At 42.7% G+C, this 22,057-nt stretch overlaps 1 protein-coding gene across 3 annotated transcripts in view; it reads left to right on the top strand.

Moving 5' to 3' along the window:
• LOC110521572 (tyrosine-protein kinase ABL2) overlaps window positions 1-22,057 on the top strand; it is a 34,813-nt gene that overhangs the window by 4,848 nt on the left and 7,908 nt on the right. Inside the window, exons 1-5 of one of the 3 annotated variants that reach the window (XM_021599206.3) lie at window positions 17,246-19,037; window positions 19,409-19,573; window positions 20,803-21,098; window positions 21,318-21,590; window positions 21,908-21,992. In XM_021599206.3, the coding sequence (XP_021454881.3) occupies window positions 18,929-19,037; window positions 19,409-19,573; window positions 20,803-21,098; window positions 21,318-21,590; window positions 21,908-21,992 (928 nt within the window). In that variant the 5' untranslated portion in view covers window positions 17,246-18,928. Of the gene's footprint in view, window positions 1-17,245; window positions 19,038-19,408; window positions 19,574-20,802; window positions 21,099-21,317; window positions 21,591-21,907; window positions 21,993-22,057 lie in introns of those variants that run through there. The other 2 variants (XM_021599207.3, XM_021599205.3) reach the window with 2 other exon arrangements.

Raw genomic sequence — 22,057 nt, 5'->3', positions numbered from 1 at the left:
GACCCTTCCTAGAGCTGGCCGCCCAGCCAAACTGCGCATTCGGGGGAGAAGAGCCTTGGTCAGGGAGGTGACCAAGAACCCGATGGTCACTCTGACAGAGCTCCAGAGTTCCTCTGTGGAGACGGGAGAACCTTCCAGAAGGGCAACCATCTCTGCATCACTCTACCAATCAGGCCTTTATGGTAGAGTGGCCAGACTGAAGCCACTCCTCACTAAAAAGCACATGACAGCCCGCTTGGAGTTTGCTAAAGGGCACCTAAAGGACTCTCGGACCATGAGAAACAAAATTTTGTGGTCTGATGAAACCAAGATTGAACTCTTTGTTTTTGGCCTGAATACCAAGCGTCACTTCTGGATGAAACCTTGCACCATCCCTACGGTGAAGCATGGTGGTGGCAGCCGCATGCTGTGGGGATGTTTTTCAGAGGCAGGGACTGGGAGACTAGTCAGGATCGAGGGAAGATGAACAGAGCAAAGTACAAAAATCCTTGATGAAAACCTTCTCCAGAGCGCTCAGGGCCTCAGACTGGGGGCGAAGGGTCACCTTCCAACAGGACAGCGACCCCAGGCACACAGCCAAGACAAAGCAGGAGTGGCTTCGAGACAAGTCTCTGAATGTACTTGAGTGGCCCAGCCAGAGCCCAGACTTGAATCCGATTGAACATCTCTGGAGAAGCCTGGAAATAGCTGTGCAGTGACACTCCCGATCCAGAGCTACAGAGGATCTGCAGAGAATAGGAGAAACTCCCCAAATACAGGTGTGCCAAGCTTGTAGCATCATACCCAAGAAGACTCGACGCTGTAATCGCTGCCAAAGGTGCTTCAACAAAGTACAGAGTCAAGGGTCTGAATAGTTTTGTAAAAGTAATATTTCAGCCCAAAAAATTATACATTTGCAAATTCCAAAAACCTGTTTTTGCTTTGTCATTACTGGGTATTGTGTGTAGATTGGGGGGGGGCAATTCAATCCATTTGTAAATAAAGCTGTAATTGTAACAAAACGTGGAGAAAGCCAAGGGGTCTGAATACTTTGCGAATGCACTGTATTTAACAACATTTGCCCATGCCCATGACCCCTGATACATTTAAGCTGATTTGCATTAGGGATCAAATTGGATTAGTCAAATCCACTTTTCTATATCTGCAAAGGCCCCAACAACCCAAATAAGTCACACCGTACTGAAAATAGAGTTTTGGAGGCGCCTGTGAGATTTTAACTAATTTAAACTTAATGTAATAATGTATCTTGTTGACTTTCAGTTTAATAATGAACTAGGTATCCCCTTTCCCCTTTATTTAACTAGGCAAGTTAAGAACAAATTCGCATTTTCAATGATGGCCTAGGAACAGTTGGTTAAGTGTTTTGTTCAGGGGCAGAACGACAGATTTTGACCATGTCAGCTCGGGGGTTCAATCTTGCAACCTTTCGGTTACTAGTCCAACGCTCTAACCACTAGGCTATTCGCCTCCCCCTTTATCCACCCCCTACCTTGCATGTCACCCAGAGTTGCATCCTTCAGCCACTAGAAGGAGCTCGGTCTCATAATTTTCAGTCATATAGATGCAGGGCAGTTGTGTTAATTTGCATGTTTAAGAGGGTGTGTATGCTTTTGCATTCAATAAAGCATTTTTATTATGGCAGTGGGGTGTGTGTGAATATTCTGGATTGGTTGCTTCATGAATTATTCATCCATCCTCTCTCTCTCCATGTGCTTGACTGGTGAAAGCACAAGGCTGGAGACAAAAGGCAGCATTTTAATCCTGGTTATTTTTGACTGCATTAACAATGCCCAGACCCTGTCCTTCCCAGTATATCTCATTCTGCTCTCATTAAACACAGGATTAAGCAAAGGAAAGGAAGTGATTTGAGTCGACTCATTGCTGCTGCGGTTGCAGATGCTGACGAAACCTCCCACGTGCGCTCTGATACTCACACACCTACCGGTATATCATGTTACTGAGTTTGTTTACACTACAGAATGGCAAGTTATTTACTGTCTCTTCACTCGCTTGTGAAACTTAGAAAAGATTCAGATATAACATGCTGTACAGGGTGGGAAATTAACTTTTTGGTCCATTAGCCACTGGGACAGGTAGATACAAAAATCTACCAGCCACTCAGATTTTTTACCAGCCAAAATATGTTTTTGCCATTATTACACCATAAATCACAAGTAACTGATGAGCATGCCTTGTAATATTTCTAAGACAAAAAATGTATTACTAGTAAGAAGTAATTTAGCATATTGCTCAATGCTTTCATTTTTGTCACTGAAGTCTTTTAACCATGTTTAAAAGAAATTATTTGAAACTAAAGTGAAACAGTTCTACAACTTGAACGTCAAGAATCAACAAAGTGCCTGCCCTGCCACAAAATGCTGAGTGATACGGCTTATTTATTATTATTAGTTCAGGACTCTAACGCTGACATTTTTTACAAGGAGTACATAAGTTATTTAGTAGCACACAAATACATTTAGGAGCACAATTCAATTTTTTGAGTCTTGTCATGATAAGAAAGGACAGTAAATTACTAAGGTTTTTGAACTGTTCTATGCTCAGTCGAGCACAATTTACCCCCAAATATTTGAGTCATTAGGTGAAACAAAAATGTTCAGCTACCCCTTTAAGAGGTGGGCCATTACTGTAGTAACAGAACTCCTTGTCTGTCAGAGATGGTCATCTCTGTCTGCGCTACCAGCAGACCGTTGCAGTAAACTCTTAACTAATATTGAAAAACAACCTAGCATGTGAACAAAACTATTTAACTAGCCAAGAAACATGAGGACAAAGTTGTACTTTGGTAGCCTTTCTGGTCAATTCGACCAACTTCTACATTTTGGCCTTTGGATAGTTTTTTGGGTCGGGCCGCGGGTGCAACACCACTGCTTATAGCTAACTAAGTTAAGTATAACTAAAAATAAATGTAATATGTGTCAAATTATATCCAGCTCAGGGCCACAGCAATGCATTTGGTTTGCTAAGTGGCTAGATGTCAAGATCATTCTTCTTGGTTACAGCAGAGACATTCAATCCCCTCCTGAATCAAGTTCACTGTTGCTTAAATTGTTTTGTGTGTCAAAACCCGCTTGGACGGTATGAAAATACCACCCAACCTTACCGCCAATGCCAAAATCTACCCGCATTTGGTGTTTGTTCAAGTGTTAATTTCCCACCCTGATTGCTGTATGAATGTTATGAGGGTACTTTTGGTTTTCCATATGGGGGACTGGTCTATTGGACTGCTGTTTAGTGTTGATTGGGTTTCAGGACTTGGCCTGTGTTGTGGCTGACTGCTCTGTCAGTGCTTATCAAGAGATCCAGGCATATGACTTGGACCCTTCTACCTCAGCTACTCTTGAGTCTTTCCACCGTCACACTCATCCAAGACTGTTCTCTCTGTGTCCAAAGCTCAGCTCAAATACTTCATCTTCATTCCCTCTCTACTTGTCTGCTTTATCTTTCTCTCTCTCGTTCTCTCTCTTTGTATCATCTTAGTGGAGTTGAAATTGAGCACTGCTTTTTCCCGGTATAATCCTCTCTGTCTTCCCTCTTCTTCCCCTCCGGTTTAATCACACACCAGAGTCAGCATTAATCTGGCACTTCGTGGCGCTGCCAGGGTTGTCTCTATGCTCTGTGTTGAGCAGCGGGGGTGAGACCAAGGAGCTCAGCCACAGAGAAGGCCCATTTCTCTCTCAATGGACTGCGATCATTTGCCCCATTCAAAGAGAATGTTGCGAGTCACAGAGGGGCTAACTCAGATGCTATCAAAAGCCTTTTTGATACTGTGCCTTGTCCTTGCGCTGGGCAGATTGGGTGGCCAAACCCTGCATATGGAAGCAATGGGAATGTAATCTCAGCGAGCTCTGTGTACCGTCACAGGAAGTCGGTGTAATCCTCTACAGCCAGGCCTGAATCCTCATGGTCATTCCAGCAGTCGCTCAGTTAACCTCTCTGGCATATGTGGGACGCTAGCGTCTCACCCCGCCAACAGCCAGTGAAAGTGCAGGGCGCCAAATTCAAAACAACAAAAATCTCATAATTAAAATTCCTCAAGCATACAAGTATTTTACACCATTTTAAAGATAAAAGTCTCATTAATCCAGCCACAGTGTCTGATTTCAGAAATGCTTTACAGCGAAAGCACCATAAACGATTGATAGGTCACCACCAAGTCACAGAAAAACACAGCCATTTTTTCCAGCCAAAGAGAGGAGTCACAAAAAGCACAAATATAGATAGAATCACTAATCTTTGATCTTCATTAGATGACACTCATAGGACTTCATGTTACACAATACATGTATGTTTTGTTCGATAGTGCATATTTATATAAAAAAAATCTCTTTACATTGGCGCGTTACGTTCAGTAGTTCTAAAACATGCGATGATTGTGCAGAGCGCCACATCTATTTACAGAAATACTCATTATAAATGTTGATAAATACAACTGTTATACATGGAATTAGAGATATACTTCTCCTTAATGCAACCGCTGTGTCAGATTTCAAAAAAACTTTACGGAAAAGCATAATCTGAGAACAGCACTCAGAGCCCAATCCAGCCAAAGAAATATCCGCCATGTTGGAGTCAACAGAAGTTAGAAATAACACTATAAATATTCACTTGCCTTTGATCTTCATCAGAAGGCACTCACAGGAATCCCAGTTCGACAATAAATGACTGATTTGTTACATAAATTATGGACTTTATGTCCAAATAGCCACTTGTTGTTAGCGTGTTCAGACCAGTAATCCATCTTCATGAGACGCGAGCACTTCGTCCAGACAAACCTGAAGTTCACTTACAGGTCGTAGAAACTTGTGAAACGATGTATGGAATCAATCTTTAGGATGTTTTTAACATAAATCATCAATAAGGTTCCAACCGGAGCATTCCTATGTCTGAAGAAAAGCACTGGAACGAGAGCTAACTCTGTCGGGAGCGCGCGTCACGAGCCTGAGACACTCTGCCAGACCACTGACTCATTCAGCTCCCATTCCCCCCTCCTTTATAGCAGAAGCCTGAAACAAGTTTCTAAAGACGGTTGACATCTAGTGTAAGCCGTAGGAAGTGCAACTAGACTCCATAGACATTGTGTATTTGGTAGGCCAAGCTTTGAAAAACTACAAACCTCAGATTTCCCACTTCCTGGTTGGATTTTTCTCAGGTTTTCGCTGTAAAGCATAATTTCAAAATCTGAGATGACAGGGTGATTAACAAAAGGCTAAGCTGTGTTTCGCTATATTTCACTTGTGATTTGAATATGAATATTAATTTTTTTCTAGTAATATTATTTGAGTGTTGTGCTATGCTATTCAGCATTGCTTATGACAAATATACCGGATCCGGGATGGGTGGTTCTAAGAGGTTTAACTGCCTTGTTCAGGGGCAGAACGACAGATTTTTACCTTGTCAGCTCAGGGATTCAATCTTGCAACCTTACAGTTAATTAGTCCAACGCTCTAACCACCTGCCTCACGAGGAGCCCGTCTGTTACGCGAATGCAGAAAGAAGCCAAGGTAAGTTGCTAGCTAGCATGAAACTTAATCGATCATAATCACTAGTTATAATTACACATGGTTGATAATATTACTAGTTTATCTAGGGTGTCCTGCGTTGCATATAATCGATGCGGTGTGCATTCGCGAAAAAGGACTGTCGTTGCTCCAATGTGTACCTAACCATAAACATCAATACCTTTCTTAAAATCAATACACAGAAGTATATATTTTTTTAAACTGCATATTTATCTAAAGGAAATCCAGGTTAGCAGGCAATATTAACCAGGTGATATTGTTTCACTTCTCTTGTGTTCATTGCACGCAGTGTCAGTGTATATGCAACATTTTGAGCCGCCTGGCTTATTGCGAATTAATTTGCCAGAATTTTACGTAATTATGACATAACATTGAATGTTGTGGAATGTAACAAGAATATTTAGACTTAGGGATGCCACCCGTTAGATAAAATACCGAACGGTTCCGTATTTCACTGAAATAATAAACGTTTTGTTTTCGAAATGATAGTTTCCGGATTCGATCATATTAATGACCAAAGGCTCGTATTTCTGTGTGTTATTATGTTATAATTAAGTCTGATTTGATAGAGCAGTATGACTGAGCAGCAGCAGGCCCGTAATCATTCATTCAAACAGCACTTTCGTGCGTTTTGCCAGCAGCTCTTCGCAAGCACAGCGCTGTTTATGACTTCAAGCCTATCAGCCAAATGGCTGGTGTAACCAATGTGAAATGGTTAGCTGGGTGTGTGCATATACTGTTTCAAACGTCACTCGCTTTTAGATTTGGGGTAGTTATTCCCCTTGCGCTGCAAGGGCCGTGGCTTTTGTGGAGCGATGGGTAACGATGCTTCGGGTGTGGCTGTTGTCGATGTGTTCCTGGTTCGATTCCAGGTAGGGGAGAGGGGGACGGAAGCTATACTGTTACACTGGCAATACTATAGTGCCTATAAGAACATCCAATAGTTAAAGGTATATGAAATACAAATGGTATAGAGAAATAGTATAAATACTAACTACAACCTAAAACCTCTTACCTTGGAATATTGAAGTCTCGTGTTAAAAGGAACCACCAACTTTCATATGTTCTCATGTTCTGAGCAAGAAACTTAAACGTTAGCTTTTTTACATGGCACACATTTTTACATGGCACATATTACTTTCTTCTCCAACACTTTGTTTTTGCATTATTTAAACCAAATTGAACATGTTTCATTATTTATTTGAGGCTAAATTGATTTTATTGATGTATTATATTAACTTAAAGTAAGTATTCATTCAGTATTGTTGTAATTGTCATTATTACAAATACATTTTAAAAATCGTCCGACTAATCGGTATCTGCTTTATTTGTCCTCCAGTAATCGGTATCGCGTTGAAAAATCATAATCGGTCGACCTCTAGAAGGTACCACGTTCATCTGTACAAACAATAGTACGCAAGTATCAACACCATGGGACCACGCAGCCGTGATACCGCTTAGGAAGGAGACGCGTTCTGTCTCCTAGAGATGAACGTACTTTGGTGCAAATCAATACCAGAACAATAGCAAAGGACCTTGTGAAGATGCTGGAGGAAATTTTGTACTGGTTTTCTATATCCACAATAAAACAAGTAATAACCTGAATGGTCGCTCAACAAGGAAGAAGCCACTTCTCTAAAACCGCCATAAAAAAGCCAGACTACGGTTTGCGACTGCACATGGGGACAAAGATCGTACTTTTTTGAGAAATGTCCTCTGGTCTGATGAAACAAAAATAGAACCTTCTGGCCATAATGACCATTGTTATGTTTGGAGGAAAAAGAGGAAGGCTTGCAAGCCGAAAAACACCATCCCAACCGTGAAGCACGGGTGTGGCAGCATCATGTTGTGGGGGTGCTTTGCTGCAGGAGGGACTCGTGCACTTCACAAACTAGATGGCATCATGAGGCAGAAAATGATGTGGATATATTGAAGCAACATCTCAAGACATCAGTCAGGAAGTTAAAGCTTGGTCATAAATGGGTCTTCCAAATGGGCAATAATGACCCCAAGCTAACATCCAAAGTTGTGGCAAAATGGCTTAAGGACAACAAAGTCAAGGTATTGGAGTGGCCATCACAAAGCCCTGACCTCAATCCCATAGAAGATTTGTGGGCAGAACTGAAAAGGCATGTGCGAGCAAGGAGGTCTACATACCGACCAGCTCTGTCGGGTGAATTTTGGCCCATTCCTCCTAACTTATTTTGGGAGGCTTGTGGAAGGCTACCTGAAACGTTTGACCCAAGTTAACCAATTTTAAAGCAATGCCACCAAATACTAATTGAGTGTATGTAAACTTCTGACCCACTGGGAATGTGAATAAAGAAATAAAAAGCTGAAATAAATCATTCTCTCTACTATTATTCTGATATTTCACATTCTTAAAATAGTGTTGATCCTAACTGACCTATTATGGGGAGTTTTTACTAGGATTAAATGTCAGGAATTGTGAAAAACCGAGTTTAAATGTATTTGGCTAAGGTGTATGTAAACCTCCGACATCAACTGTATATCTCTTTTGTGCCACAGCTCCACCAGATTGAAATAGGTTATTCGATAACATTTGGCTCCATCAAATATATTTAGTCAATGTCTTGTTTCCTCTCGTCTCTCCCATAGCTTTTTTTTGTGTCTTGTGGGGTGCTGTGATCCAGGAAAAAACTGACTGGGATAGTTTCTCAGGAACAATGATCCTCCCCCTGCAGTAATGCTGTTGGACGTTGATTATACAGGAAGAAGATCCGAAATAGAGGTCCTTTATAAAATCTGTTGAATTTATTTGCCTGATTCCATTTTCTCTTTAGTTTTTCCAGATTTCTGTTTTTCAAAAATTCAAGTTTTCATTCTCAATCACAGGGGCGGCAGGGTAGCCTAGTGGTTAGTGTTGGACTAGCAAGTTCAAACCCCCGAGCTGACAAGGTACAAATCTATTGTTCTGCCTCTGAACAGGCAGTTAACCCACTGTTCCTAGGCCGTAATTTAAAATAAGAATTTGTTCTTAACTGACTTGCCTAGTTAAATAAAGGTAAAAAACTAATATATATATATATATATATATATATATATCACAGAAAAACAACGAAATTGGATGTTCTATATAAGTCCAAAACAATGCTTAAACCACTTTTGACCTAGCACCACATCAGAGTCACCTTATGAAGGTCCTGTTGAGCAGCTGATTTTTGACAATGTGGTGTGTTCGTACAGGGCTGCAGCAAAAGCCTGCACACCCAGTAGCTCTCCTGGACTCTCTTGGCGGATGGTTGGCCACCCTGCAACATTATTTACAACCAAGTACTTTTTATGTCTTCATAAAATAATTCCCTCATTCAATGACCCAGGGATCATATGGCTAAGGTGGGCGAGGTAGGTAACTAAGCTGTTTTAAGGTTGAAATGTTCAGGGGAGATCTTGACAGCATTGGAGTGACTTGTCAATTAAGCTAAGAATATTTTTGAACTTGGTCAGAATTAAATTGTCAGTGTTGAATAGAGGAATCCCAGCCAATTTTGACCGCTTGAGACACTTTTACAACCAGCACATGCACCATTGGTATCAACTGCGCACCCACAACTGCATGTCAGCAGTTAATATGATGGTTGTGGTTATATTTTCACAACAAATGGCCACTGGATTGATGTAAATAATCATATTATTCTGCCAGGTTTGGCATGAGCTACTTTGTAGTTAACATATTTATTGAGAAGGTTTTTGGAAAGCCTTTTCTTCTCCACCAGGATGAGGTTATCATTAGCATCATCGCTAACGGCTACACAAAGTGTAGACATACGCATGCACCGCACCACACACACAGAGGGGCATTCCTGTGCCGTTTCAGAAGGTTGAAGGAAAATCCAAATCGCCAATGCATTTTGTTCATGTCATATGACAACTTGGGCAAATGAATGCCCTTTTCTAATAAGTTCAATACATTTAATGTTTAATTCCATTTTAAATGCCATCTGAGTTTTGTGATTCCATCTGCGTTTTACCGCAACACAGATTTTATTGGGCCCTAAGAATATCATCCCATACGATTGGGCAAGACCCTCCCCAACCCTACGCTCTCTGTCTGGCTGTCTAAGCTGGGCTTCTCCTGGGATCCGCTGGATCTTGTCCTTGTGGTGGATGATGCCAATCATACCACACCCATCTGCTGCGTCACACAGCCTAGCACAACGCAACTGTAGACTACTGCCAGGCCCAGACACATACTTCAGTTTCTACAAAGTGACTGGACCAATGAGCGTCACACATTACATAATAGGGGTGCTCTTCAAGTTTTTGCATTGAACAAAACAAGAGCAGGCACATGCCAAATGTTTTGACTTGCTTAATAATTTGCCACTTTTCATTGTTTGATTTGGACATAACACTAACTAACATTGTGCAAGATTTCATTTAGTCTGTTGCGTTCTGATTTTGTTTACTATGGATCAGACTCAAACATCAATAGGAATGTCAGTCTGGGTATAGAATCATTTTCAGCCTCACTCAACTATCAAGTGCATCCGAAATGTTTAAAGGAAAGGTGAGGCATAGCAGAAGGCCTTCCTGTAGTCAAGTGTTTCCAATCTCCAGTCATCTGGTACCCCCAACGGCGCACACTTTTTTTGTTTTTGTTGTAGCCCCTGCCAAATTAACCTGTTACAACTCATTCATCAGGTGGGCTTGTCCAGGGCTACAACAGAAATGTGTACTTCTGGGGGTACACAGGGACTGAAGTTGGGTAAACACTGCTCTAGTCCACTATAGAGAATTATGTAGACCACCACTTACTGTGTTGTGAGCAAGCCTGGGAGGATGCACTTACTCCACATTAACCAATTAAAGGGCTGTGGTGGGCAGGCGGAGGGCTAGAGGCCCATTATTAAAATGTCTGATTTACAGGGCATTGCCCAGTCTGTAATTTGTGCATGCTTAGTGGAGCATGGCTAGATGAACGATACATGGCGTTTCCCAGCACCCTGGCGTCTCATTATTTGCTCACTGACATTTATGGGACCAGGATGTAGATGGGCAGGGGGGTTGAGGGGTCCTGCCAGTAAGGCCTATTAGCGCCATTAAGGTGCTGACCAGACCGTAAGGGCTTTGGTGCTGTCCTCTTCCATTATGGTTTGCACAACCACTACCACAACTATAGCTACTCAGAGCTGTCTGGATCAAGCTTCAGCTGTTCATCCTTATCTGCCTGATTTGGGGAAAGTTGTTAATCAATTATGTCAATCTTGAGTGTGTTTTTCCTGAATGTGTAGGGAAATTAAATAGTTGGGTGATCAGTGTTTTAAGGAAAGTTTCATCATTACTTGCCTGGGGCAAGTGTTTTTGTTTTGGGGGACGAATAGATTAGCGATTTAAGTTGTCCGAATGGACAAGTAAAGAAGAAAAACACGCAAAAAAACATGCTTACTACCGAGTTCCAAACTGCCTCTGGAAGCGACGTCGGAACAATAACTTTTAGTCTGGAGCGTCGTGAAATGGGTTTCCATGGCCGAACAGCCGCACGCATACAAGCCTAAGTTCACCATGCGCAATGCCAAGCATCGGCTGGAGTGGTGTAAAGCTTGCCGATATTGTACTCTGGAGCAGTGGAAACGCGTTCTCTGGAATCACGCTTCACCATCTGCCAGTCAGAATGACGACACTTTCTCCTGGCATCAGCCAAACCCAGATAACTGCCCGACTATGTAGTGCAAACTGTAAAGTTTGGTGGAGGAGGATTAATGCTCTGAGGCTGTTTTTCATGGTTCTGGCTTGGCCCTTTGGCTGAATGGAATCAAGTCTCCACAGCAATGTTCCAACATCTAGTGGAAAGCCATCCCAAAAGAGTGGAGGCTGTTATAGCTGTAAAGGAGGGAACAACTCCATATTAATGCCCATGATTTTGAAATTATATGTTCAACGAGCAGGTGTCCACATACTTTTGGTAATGTGGTATTTTGAATTGGTTATCTCTCAAGTTAACCATTTTGCTATTATTAGCATGTACGATGTCCTAAAATAACTTTCCACCGTCACTCGTGTATAAACGCAAATGACCAACACACCGTAGTTGATATGGGTGCAGAGTTGATGAAACCAATGGAGCATACTCCGGTTGTAAAACCATCTCTCGAGTGCTCAAAATTGGCTAGAATTCTGGCCATGTAATTCTGACAGTAAAAAATTTTTCTTAGAATAGCCTAATTGACAAGTAACTCCGATGTTGTCAAGCTGTCCCCTGAACACTGAATATTTTGTCTTGCAAATAAATGAACATCTTTGGTCCATGGTTCATTTAATGAGGGAATTATTTGGTTGTGATTAATGTTGCAGGACAGCCAACCCTCCTCCCAGAGAGTCCAGGAGAGCTACTGGGTGTGCAAGGTTTTGCTCCAGCCCTACTCAAACACACACCATTGTAGAAGAAAAAATCAGCTGCTCAATAGGACCTTGATAAGCTGACTGTGTTTGAGCAGGGTTGGATAAACAGCCTGCACACCCAGTAACTTTCCAGATGGAGGGTTGACAGACCGTGTTTATATTGTAGCCTATCAGTGCAGTATTTTACTTTGTGGAGTGTTAATGGCCTTAGTCAAGGCCACAATGGCAGGAGATATAATGCATGGCTTCAGAGACCAGCAGCCTTCCATTGTCAATACCAGGTTATTTTGCAAAGTGGTTCCAATTTTCAGCTACCTTTTTTTGTCCTATGTTGTACGACAATTTTGTATTTTTGAGCTTTTGGACAAGTGAAAAATCAGCCTTACTTGGCTAAAAAAGTTGATGTCAAGCCCTGATAGAATTGTCTCTCGCTTTGTTCTATACTTTAATGTCGCCCCATGTGTTATTTTGGCAGTGCTGTTGAACAATGTGACTCAACTAGAGATCGACCGATTATGATTTTTCAACGCCGATACCGATTTATTGGAGGACCAAAAAAAGGCGATACATTTTAAAAATTCTCCCGATTTAATTGGTATTTGTAATAATGACAATTACAACAATACTAAATGAATACTTATTTGAACTTAATATAATACATCAATAGAATCAATTTAATTTCAATGTTCAATTTGGTTGAAATAATGCAAAAACAAAGTGTTGGAGAAGAAAGTAAAAGTGCAATATGTGCCATGTAAGAAAGCTAACGTCTAAGTTCCTTGCTCAGAACATGAGAATATATGAAAGCTGGTGGTTCCTTTAAACATGAGTCTTCAATATTCCCAGGTAAGAAGTTTTAGGTTGTAGTTATTATAGGAATTATAGGACTATTTATCTCTATACTATTTGTATTTCATATACCTTTTGACTATTGGATGTTCTTAGAGGTCGAACGATTATGATTTTTAAACACCGATACCGATTATTGGAGGACCAAAAAAGCCGATACCGATTTTAATCGGCCGACTTAAAATAAAAAATAAATAAATAAATAAAATAAAATAATAATAATAATAATTATTAAAAATAATAATAATAATAATAAAAAGAAAAATATATATATTTTTTTACAATTACAACAATACTGAATGAACAATTATTTTAACTTAATATAAAACATCATTTCAAATCAATTTAGCCTCATATAAATAATGAAACATGTTCAATTTGGTTTAAATAATGCAAAAACAAATTGTTGGAGAAGAAAGTAATATGTGCCATGTAAAAAAGCTAACGTTTAAGTTCCTTGCTCAGAACATGAGAACATATGAAAGCTGGTGGTTCCTTTTAACACAAGTCTTCAATATTCCAAGGTAAGAGGTTTTAGGTTGTAGTTAATATAGTATTTATACTATTTCTCTATACCATTTGTATTTCATATACCTTTGACTATTGGATGTTCTTATAGGCACTATAGTATTGCCAGTGCACCAATGTGTACCTAACCATAAACATCAATACCTTTCTTAAAATCAGTACACAGAAGTATATATTTTTTTAAAACCTGCATATTTAGTTAAAATAAATCCAGGTTAGCGGGCAATATTAAACTAGGGAAATTGTGTCACTTCTCTTGCATTCATTGCACGCAGAGTCAGGGTATATGCAACAGTTTGGGCCACGGGACTCCATGCAAACTAATTTGCAAGAATTTTACGTAATTATGGCATGACATTGAAGGTTGTGCAATGTAACACAAATATTTAGACTTATGGATGCCACCCGTTAGATAAAATACCGAATGGTTCTGTATTTCACTGAAAGAATAAATGTTTTGTTTTCGGAATGATAGTTTCCGCATTCGGCCATATTAATGCCCTAAGGCTTGTATTTCTTTGTGTTATTATGTTATAATTAAGTCTGATTTAATAGAGCAGTCCGACTGAGTGGTGGTAGGCAGCAGCAGGCTCGTAAGCATTCATTCAAACAGCACTTTCGTGCGTTTGCCAGCTTCGCTGTGCTTTAAGCATTGAGCTGTTTATGACTTCAAGCCTATCAACTCCCAATATTAGACTGGTGTAACTGTTGTGAAATGGCTAGCTAGTTAGCGGGGTGTGCGCTGATAGCGTTACAATCGGTGACGTCACTCGCTCTGAGACCTTGAAGTACTTGTTCCCCTTGCTCTGCAAGGGCCGCGGCTTTTGTGGTGCAATGGGTAACTATGCTTCGAGGGTGGTTGTTGTCGATGTGTCCCTGGTTTGAGCCCAGGTAGGGGCAAGGAGAGGGACGGAAGCTTTACTGTTACACTGGCAATACTAAAGTGCCTTTAAGAACATCCAATAGTCGAAGGTATATGAAATAGTTCTATAATAACTTCAACCTAAAACTTACCTGGGAATATTGAAAGCTCATGTTAAAAGGAACCACCAGCTTTCATATGTTCTCATGTTCTGAGCAAGGAACTTAAACGTTAGCTTTTTTTACATGGCACATATTGCACTTTTACTTCTCGCATTATTTAAACCAAATTGAATATGTTTCATTATTTGAAGCTACATTGATTTTGATTTATTGTATTAAGTTGAAATAAGTGTTCATTCAGTATTGTTGTAATTGTCATCCTTACAAATAAATAAATCGGCCGATTTAATCGGGTTTGGCTTTTTTTGGTCCTCCAATAATCTGTATCGCCGTTGAAGAATTATAGTCGGTCGACCTCTAGTATACTTAGGGTCGTTCACCTGGTGGATGGTTAACCTTCGTCCCAGTCTGAGGTCCTGAGTGCTCTAGAGCAGGTTTTCATCAAGGATCTCTCTGTACTTTGCTCCATTCATCTTTCTCTTTATCCTGACTATTTTACCAGTCCTTACTGCTGAAAAACATCACCGCGGGATGTGGCTGCCACCATGCTTCACCGTGACCGGGTTCCTCCAGATGTGACACTTGGCATTCAGGCCAGAGTTCAATCTTGGTTTCATCAGACCAGACGGTCTTGTTTCTTATGGTCTTAGTTGATCACCTACAGACCCTATCTCAACATTTTGACTATGGGGTATTGAGTGTAGATTGATGAGGGAAAACATTTAATGTAATCAATTTTAGAACAAGGCTGTAATGTAACAAAATATGGCTAAAGTCAAGGGATCTGAATACTTTCCGAATGCACTGTATTGGTTATGTTTCTTCATTTGTAGCATTGTGGTGATTTCAATCTATCTCTTTTGCAGAGATGAGCACAGCAGGGCCGCCGGCGAAGGTGTGGCGAGCTGACATTTGACCCAAAAGCTTTGAAAAGTGGGACACAGTACTTTTAAGACTTTTTCACCTCATTCTGTTTTTGACAGGATTTAGTTTATCCTCCCTAGGACCAGGAGTAAAAAAAATTAAAAAATAACATGTGACCTGATTACGTTTGATCTGGTCCCATTGTAGCCCATATAAAAAAAATAATTCTGCAGTTTAATTTATTACTATGTCATACCAGGAGTTTTACCTGGTTAGGTTGTCCCCCCCTGCCACACACACAATTTTTTGGGTTTGAACAACTATCTCAGCATTTTGACATGCGTAGTTTGACTGATACATCTAGTAATGTATTTGCATATCTAAAAAATTGAGATAGTAGCCCTATTGACTTTTTTTTAATGAAAAAATAAATAAATACTGTGACTGGAATGGGCTTCCATAGTTAGAAGCTGCCGCCTGCACTGAGCCTGTCACAATTTCAGAATGTAACTGCAATTTCAAGTCAACAGCCTAACTTGATTAAAAACAAGTCTCAAATATAAGGAAAATATCTACATTTTAGCTGTTTTCAAAAACATTGCTCTACTATTACCATTTATACTGTAGTAGTTTTGAGCTCAACGAGACGAGCGCTACCTCAGACACTCACCCGAGTCGTGATAGTTTAGAAAGTTTACACAACAGTATGGTCTCGAATTGATACCTCTTGAGAACCTCTCGAACATATCCCTTTGCTATCGTCAATGTGAAAACGGACTAATGCTCACTTTGCCTGGAGAGGTAACAAATTAAGGATGATGGTCCACTTTTCCTAATCGAACAAACTGCTCGAGATGGACTCCCCACACTTGTGATGTGAATGGTGACATTGTGTGTCTCCTCATTAACAACAACAAATGGCTCCTGCCAACTCTGCCACAGCCTCTTCACTAGACTCCTTCATGGGGATCTCTGTCTGTACCACTGCCCTCTACAGATTTGAGTTGAAGTGGCAATGTCCACTGCAGTCCATGGCTGTTCAGCTAAAGGTCCGTCAGCCAGTTCTGACCCACTGTCCTCTGGCGAAAGACCTGTCTGTGTGTTCATCCCTCATTAATTTGTCTTGTGTTGTATACCTCTCATCAGTGACATTGTCTCAACTTATTGTTTACATTTCGTCTGGCTCTATCTGAACGCTGTCATCATTCAGGAGTTATTTATGGCCGTGATGTTGCTTTGTTTTGCAATGGGGCAATAAATATTCCCAGGCCAGCGGCCGGTCGTGCTGCGTAATATTGCATGTGGTTTAGGTGCTGTCAGTCGTGTCTCGTTGTAATAGGCTAATTGTATTACACTGACTGAGGCCTGGTCATGTTTTGTGTTAGGTTAGGTAGTGTGACAGGGCACAGTGAAAGGATTCACATGTGGTCCTGTACAGGGATTGGGAGGGTGCAGAGGTAGCTGGTTCAGCTGCCACATGCCTGGACAGATCATACTAACAGCTGCGGGAGCGGCTGGTGCGGGATAGGGTGACCAGGGGGAGTCAGTCTTTCTCAATATGTCCATTGAGCTGAAGCAGGGCTGGATGGGCACCACTGTCTCAGCTGTCTGGGGCTGTCATGGCCAATTCCCAGAGTCCCTGCCCCCAGTCCTCAGCCATTCTACGCACCAAAGGCACTCACCCATACTGGCACTCTGACAGGCACACGATGTACCTCATGCATGACATGCCAACTGGTGTGGATCAATCTGAAGATGTCCACAGCTTCACTGAGGAATAGTCAATAGTTGTAAAATGAGACCTGAGTCTTATGACTTGCCAAACAGTGGTTGTTGTTGGTGATTCATATTTCAGATCAGCTATTTATTTTCTATCATTCTAGTGTTGAATGAGTTTATTCAATGATTTGTGAATAAGAGTTTAGATCAATTAATCTTATCCTTAGTTGATATAGAAAATTTATTGAAATTGAATTAATACATAGACATTTGGCCATTATCTGACTGCAACTGTTTAACACTTCATGAGTTGAATTTCAAATGATCTCCAGCTCTCAGTAGGAAAAAGGATTGAGGCTGACTGTGTAAAAGTATTGCGGCCTGTACTGTATGATAGAAGTGTGATGTGCTGCAGCAGTGTTGTTCTGACATGAGGCCTTGTAGCAGTTGCAGTGCCCTCTTGCCCTCCCTTCATCCCCCCTCGTCCTCAGTCTGTTCAGCCTCTCCCTGGAGGCTATGAGTGGGTCTCCGCACGTGGCACAGGGGCCCTCTCCCATAGGACCACGAGAACGGCCATCTGCTGTGGACCTCATGACTGCCCCTACCCCGCGCTTTGTTCTGTTCTTAAAGAGACCTCCACCACAACTCACTTCCCCAGTGAGCTCAGCTTTCCTCTGTCTGACAAACACAGCAAGCCCCCCTCTGTGGGATTGTGCCACGGAGAACCATGATCATGGATTTACTTCCTTGTACCAGCCCTGGAAAGTTTGACTTCTGAAAGCCACATCAAAAGCTGAGAGTGGAAGCCTCTGGGTTGAAAAGCAAACCCAGCCCAGCGGGAACCTATTAGTAGTGCTTCAGACACCCTAATTCGCTCAGGGTGAATAAATCAAATGTGTGGGGGGTCTCAGTGACTCCCTCACTCACTCACTGCCTCTGTGGAGAAGTTATACCGAGAGGGAACTGGTCAGACGTCTGTGTTGTACTGGGAACGAAGTGGAACATGTACTGGGAGCTGTGGCTGAGCCAGTTGACGGCGACCGACCTGCAGCATATGCTGGTGGGGAACAAAGGTGGGAGGACATGACGCCTAGATGGGGCAGGGTCACACCTGACATTGTGGCCACTTTTGTCCTGAGATGTCTTGACGGATTTAATATACTGCTTCCATGTGGTGTACTGTGTGGTGTACTGTGTATGGACAGAGTTTGCTTGCTGAATATTTTGAATGGAGCACTGCATACTTGAGTAGTTCTATTGTTTTAGAATGGTGCTCTGTGTACTTTAGTTCAGTGTGCTTCCTGTTTTACTCCCTATTTCACACATTCCACTCATTAGGTTGGATTTGGAGATCTGGGCCATTTTTCAACTATTTGGTTCAGATGCATGACTTCATAGTTGTTGAGGCCAAGCAGGAATTCAACTTCGTCTTGCACAGTGTGTACCCTGACTTATCAGACCCTATTGTTTTTTATGTCTGTGTAGAACGTCATGGTTAAAAGGAAGTGTAATAGGAAGTAATGATGCCCTTCAGTAAATTATTTACTGGTAACCATTAGCTACTGACCACCAGACTCCCACTGATGGTTCTAGTCACTTATTGTACATGTATAACTTGGGTGTAGCCAGCCAGTCATTCTTTTGTTTTATAGGCTACATGAACGAGTTAAATTTTCACCATACATGAAAAAGTAATCTTCCGGCAAGTAGATTGCTCTCTCCATGCCCACTTTCAACTTTCTTTCATCTTCTCCCCTCTCCTCCACTGCCTTTATTTCACTCTTATCCCTCTCTCCCTGGCAGTCGGTAAGCCCCATTCAGCAGCTGCCCAGACATGTTGTGGAGGTTGTTGGCAGCTGTTGAGGAGCCCTGTGAGCGAGTGAGGCTCAGGCATGTTGTGTGGGTGGAGGCCTGCAGTATCTTTCCGACCACGCCGACAGACAGCCCCTCCCCGCAGCTCCTACACTCTTTATATACAGGCAGGGAAAAAAAGCCAAGTAGAAAGTTCATTTTGGACCTAGTCCTCACATCTCAGATTAGTGTGTGTGGAAAGTGAAGTGAGCAGAGTGGACAGGCAGAGTATGTATTTGAGGACCCTTCAACCCAGCAGCAGTTTTGAGGAAGAGTGGGTTAGGCTGACAGGCCGGCCCTATACTGGGGCAAAGGATGTGGACGGGCCTAGACTCTCAGGTAGCTACTCTTTCAACAGGGCTCTTTCTGTCTATTTAGGTAGACTCCTGCTGCCTATTCACTGGACAGTTACTGATATTATGTTGGCACTGGTAAATGGCTATTTCAAATATGATTTGAGCCGATTGTTAAAGGAACAGAAGAACAGACTGTGGCAAAACATAAGTGGGCGATAGGAAAGGGATGCTGATTTTGGGTTCTCTAAAAGGCAGACTGCATTTGTTATGTAAATTTGTGTACATATGTATGTGTTACGCATATCTGTGGATATGTTTAATCATGATTTATAGTTTTTAGGCAGCTTGACCTCTTTGATCCACTCACGAACCTCTTTCTTTATCCATCTCTCCCTGTTCTCTCCCTCTTTCCAGAGGCCCTCCACCGGCCCTTCAGCCTGGACTCGGCAGCATTGACGGAGGCGGTACGCTGGAGCTCCAAGGAGAACCTGCTGGGTGCTGCCGAGAGCGATCCCAACCTCTTTGTTGCACTTTATGACTTTGTTGCCAGTGGCGACAACACGCTGAGCATCACGAAAGGTATGTACTCTGAAAGAGCTTTTTATCAATAGGCTTTCCAAACAGATCATCACAAACCACTCCTTTATCTAAAGATGACTCACTCCCAGAGATATGGGGCAGTTCTTACTGAAGAGATTTCCTCAATGTATGGTACCATTTTACCATTCAGTGAACTATTTTTTTAGTTTATTCCAATTCCTTTGTTCTACTTTCTCGTATTTGATCCGTGTCCCTGCTGATCATACTGGGTAACAAGCTTAAAATATGTGAGTGAGAGCGGGACTTTTTAAATGAACTAATATAAAATCCTATCTTAAGTCGATGTCTGCCTCCTCAAGTCACCCCAAGGCTGCTGCCTAAGATGAGGCTAATGCTTAGACTGTGAGTCACTGAGTGCCCAATGGAGAGGCGGGCAGGCCAGCCCTCCCACACCCTTGTTTGACTCCAGTGCACTTTTAATGTGGAATCCTTTCAACTGTAATAATAACAGGTGGATAAACCCAGCAGTGGGTGATCAGAGGGTCTCAGATGAATGCCATGCCTCAGACCAGTAATGTCCGCCACGAGCCGCCTGACATTCACCATTTCCACCCGGAGCCAGCTCTCTGGCTGCCCACGGTGTGTCGCAGAGGAAACTGTGTAGTGTGACTGTTTTGGCCGGCCCAATGTTGTTTTTCTGACTCCGCGGCTATCCAGTGTCAATAGAGCCTGTAGCTATGGCCTCTGTGGCACCAGAGGGTATTGAGTCTGCAGCACGCTCGGCTTAGCCCATGATGTACAGAGGGCGAGCGAGTAGGAGAAAGGGAATAAGTGGAAGAAAGCTTGGCGCAGTCCCATCTCCAGGCCGTGCCATAACATCTCACTGTCATTATCCTCTCATTGGGAGCAGCTTTGAATGGCTGCAGGGAGCTGCCGGACAGCCAGGGCGTGTTTCAATTCCACAGCCACACAGCTCCTCTACAGTACAGTGCTGCAGTCTCTCTGTCTCTCTGCAAGAGGCACTCCCTCCCATCTCCACTGCTGACCTCATAAGAGGCAGACAACGCAGCAGACCAAGTTGCTACATGCCCTGCCCTACCTCTTGGCACCGCAGTAAATGATGCATCAACGGGGGATATTTAAAGCCTATGGAGGAGTCAAAAGCGCCAAGTTTCAATCGGTGCTAATGTCCTGAAGTGGCTCAAAAAAAATATGTTTAAAGATGTCATTTTACCTGACTCTCTCTCTCCCTGTCCCTCTCTGCCCAGGTGAGAAGCTAAGGGTGCTCGGTTACAACCAGAATGGGGAGTGGAGCGAGGTGCGCTCGAAGAACGGCCAGGGCTGGGTGCCAAGCAACTACATTACACCTGTCAACAGCCTGGAGAAGCACAGCTGGTACCACGGGCCTGTGTCACGCAGTGCAGCAGAGTACCTGCTCAGTAGCCTCATCAACGGTAGCTTCCTGGTCCGGGAGAGCGAGAGCAGCCCAGGACAGCTGTCCATCTCCCTGCGCTACGAGGGAAGAGTCTACCACTACCGCATCAACACTGCTTCAGATGGCAAGGTAGCTAGGGGTCTGGGACCTACAGAGGGGCTGTCTTGCTTCTCTCCAACTTCTCTCTCTGTCCTCTCGTCTTCCGTCTCTTCATTTTTGTTGTGAAACTGCTCCGTTCATGCTAATGTCTCTGCTCTGTCTTTTTATTAGCCGTCTCTGGTTCCTCCCCACGGTGCTGCTGTTTCAGTCTGTACACATGTATAACCCTAACCCTCTGTCTGTCCCAAGGTGTACGTCACGGCAGAGAGCCGCTTTAGCACCCTGGCCGAGTTGGTGCACCACCACTCCACCGTGGCCGACGGCCTGGTCACCACACTCCACTACCCGGCCCCCAAGTGCAACAAGCCCACCGTCTACGGCGTGTCGCCCATCCACGACAAGTGGGAGATGGAGCGCACCGACATCACCATGAAGCACAAACTGGGTGGAGGGCAGTACGGAGAGGTGTACGTGGGAGTCTGGAAGAAATACAACCTCACCGTCGCAGTTAAAACACTGAAGGTTTGTCTATTCTATAGATTGGTGGTATGATTTGGATGTCGCCTGTAAGATCCCTCCATCTAGTGTCTCGATTTCACAAAATAGAAACAATCTATGGGATCATGGAATATGAAGGAGGCATGGTATTTAGTGGTAGTTGGTCACCACCTGATGGTGGAATGTTGTATTACACCAAAATTAAACTCAATGGCGGCAATGACTACTGTTGGAGAAATGTTTAATCACAGTTTAACTTGTTTTGTTCACCTTGGTTTCCTGGTACTAAGATATTGAATAAATCCAGTGAATATTGACCTTTCTGATTGTTTGTCTTCCAGGAGGACACCATGGAGGTGGAGGAGTTCCTGAAAGAGGCAGCAGTCATGAAGGAGGTGAAACATCCCAACCTGGTGCAGCTGCTAGGTCAGTGCTGCTCACAGTACAGCTCCACTTAGTAACAGCACAAGGCATTTCTATCAGCTGTTGGG

This window comes from Oncorhynchus mykiss, chromosome 4 (assembly GCF_057628025.1).
Source record: "Oncorhynchus mykiss isolate SJ-2025 chromosome 4, ASM5762802v1, whole genome shotgun sequence".
In the NCBI taxonomy this organism is placed as follows: domain Eukaryota; kingdom Metazoa; phylum Chordata; class Actinopteri; order Salmoniformes; family Salmonidae; genus Oncorhynchus; species Oncorhynchus mykiss.
The sequence above is the reverse complement of the archived record's forward strand: the minus strand, read 5'-3'. Positions and strand labels throughout refer to the sequence as shown.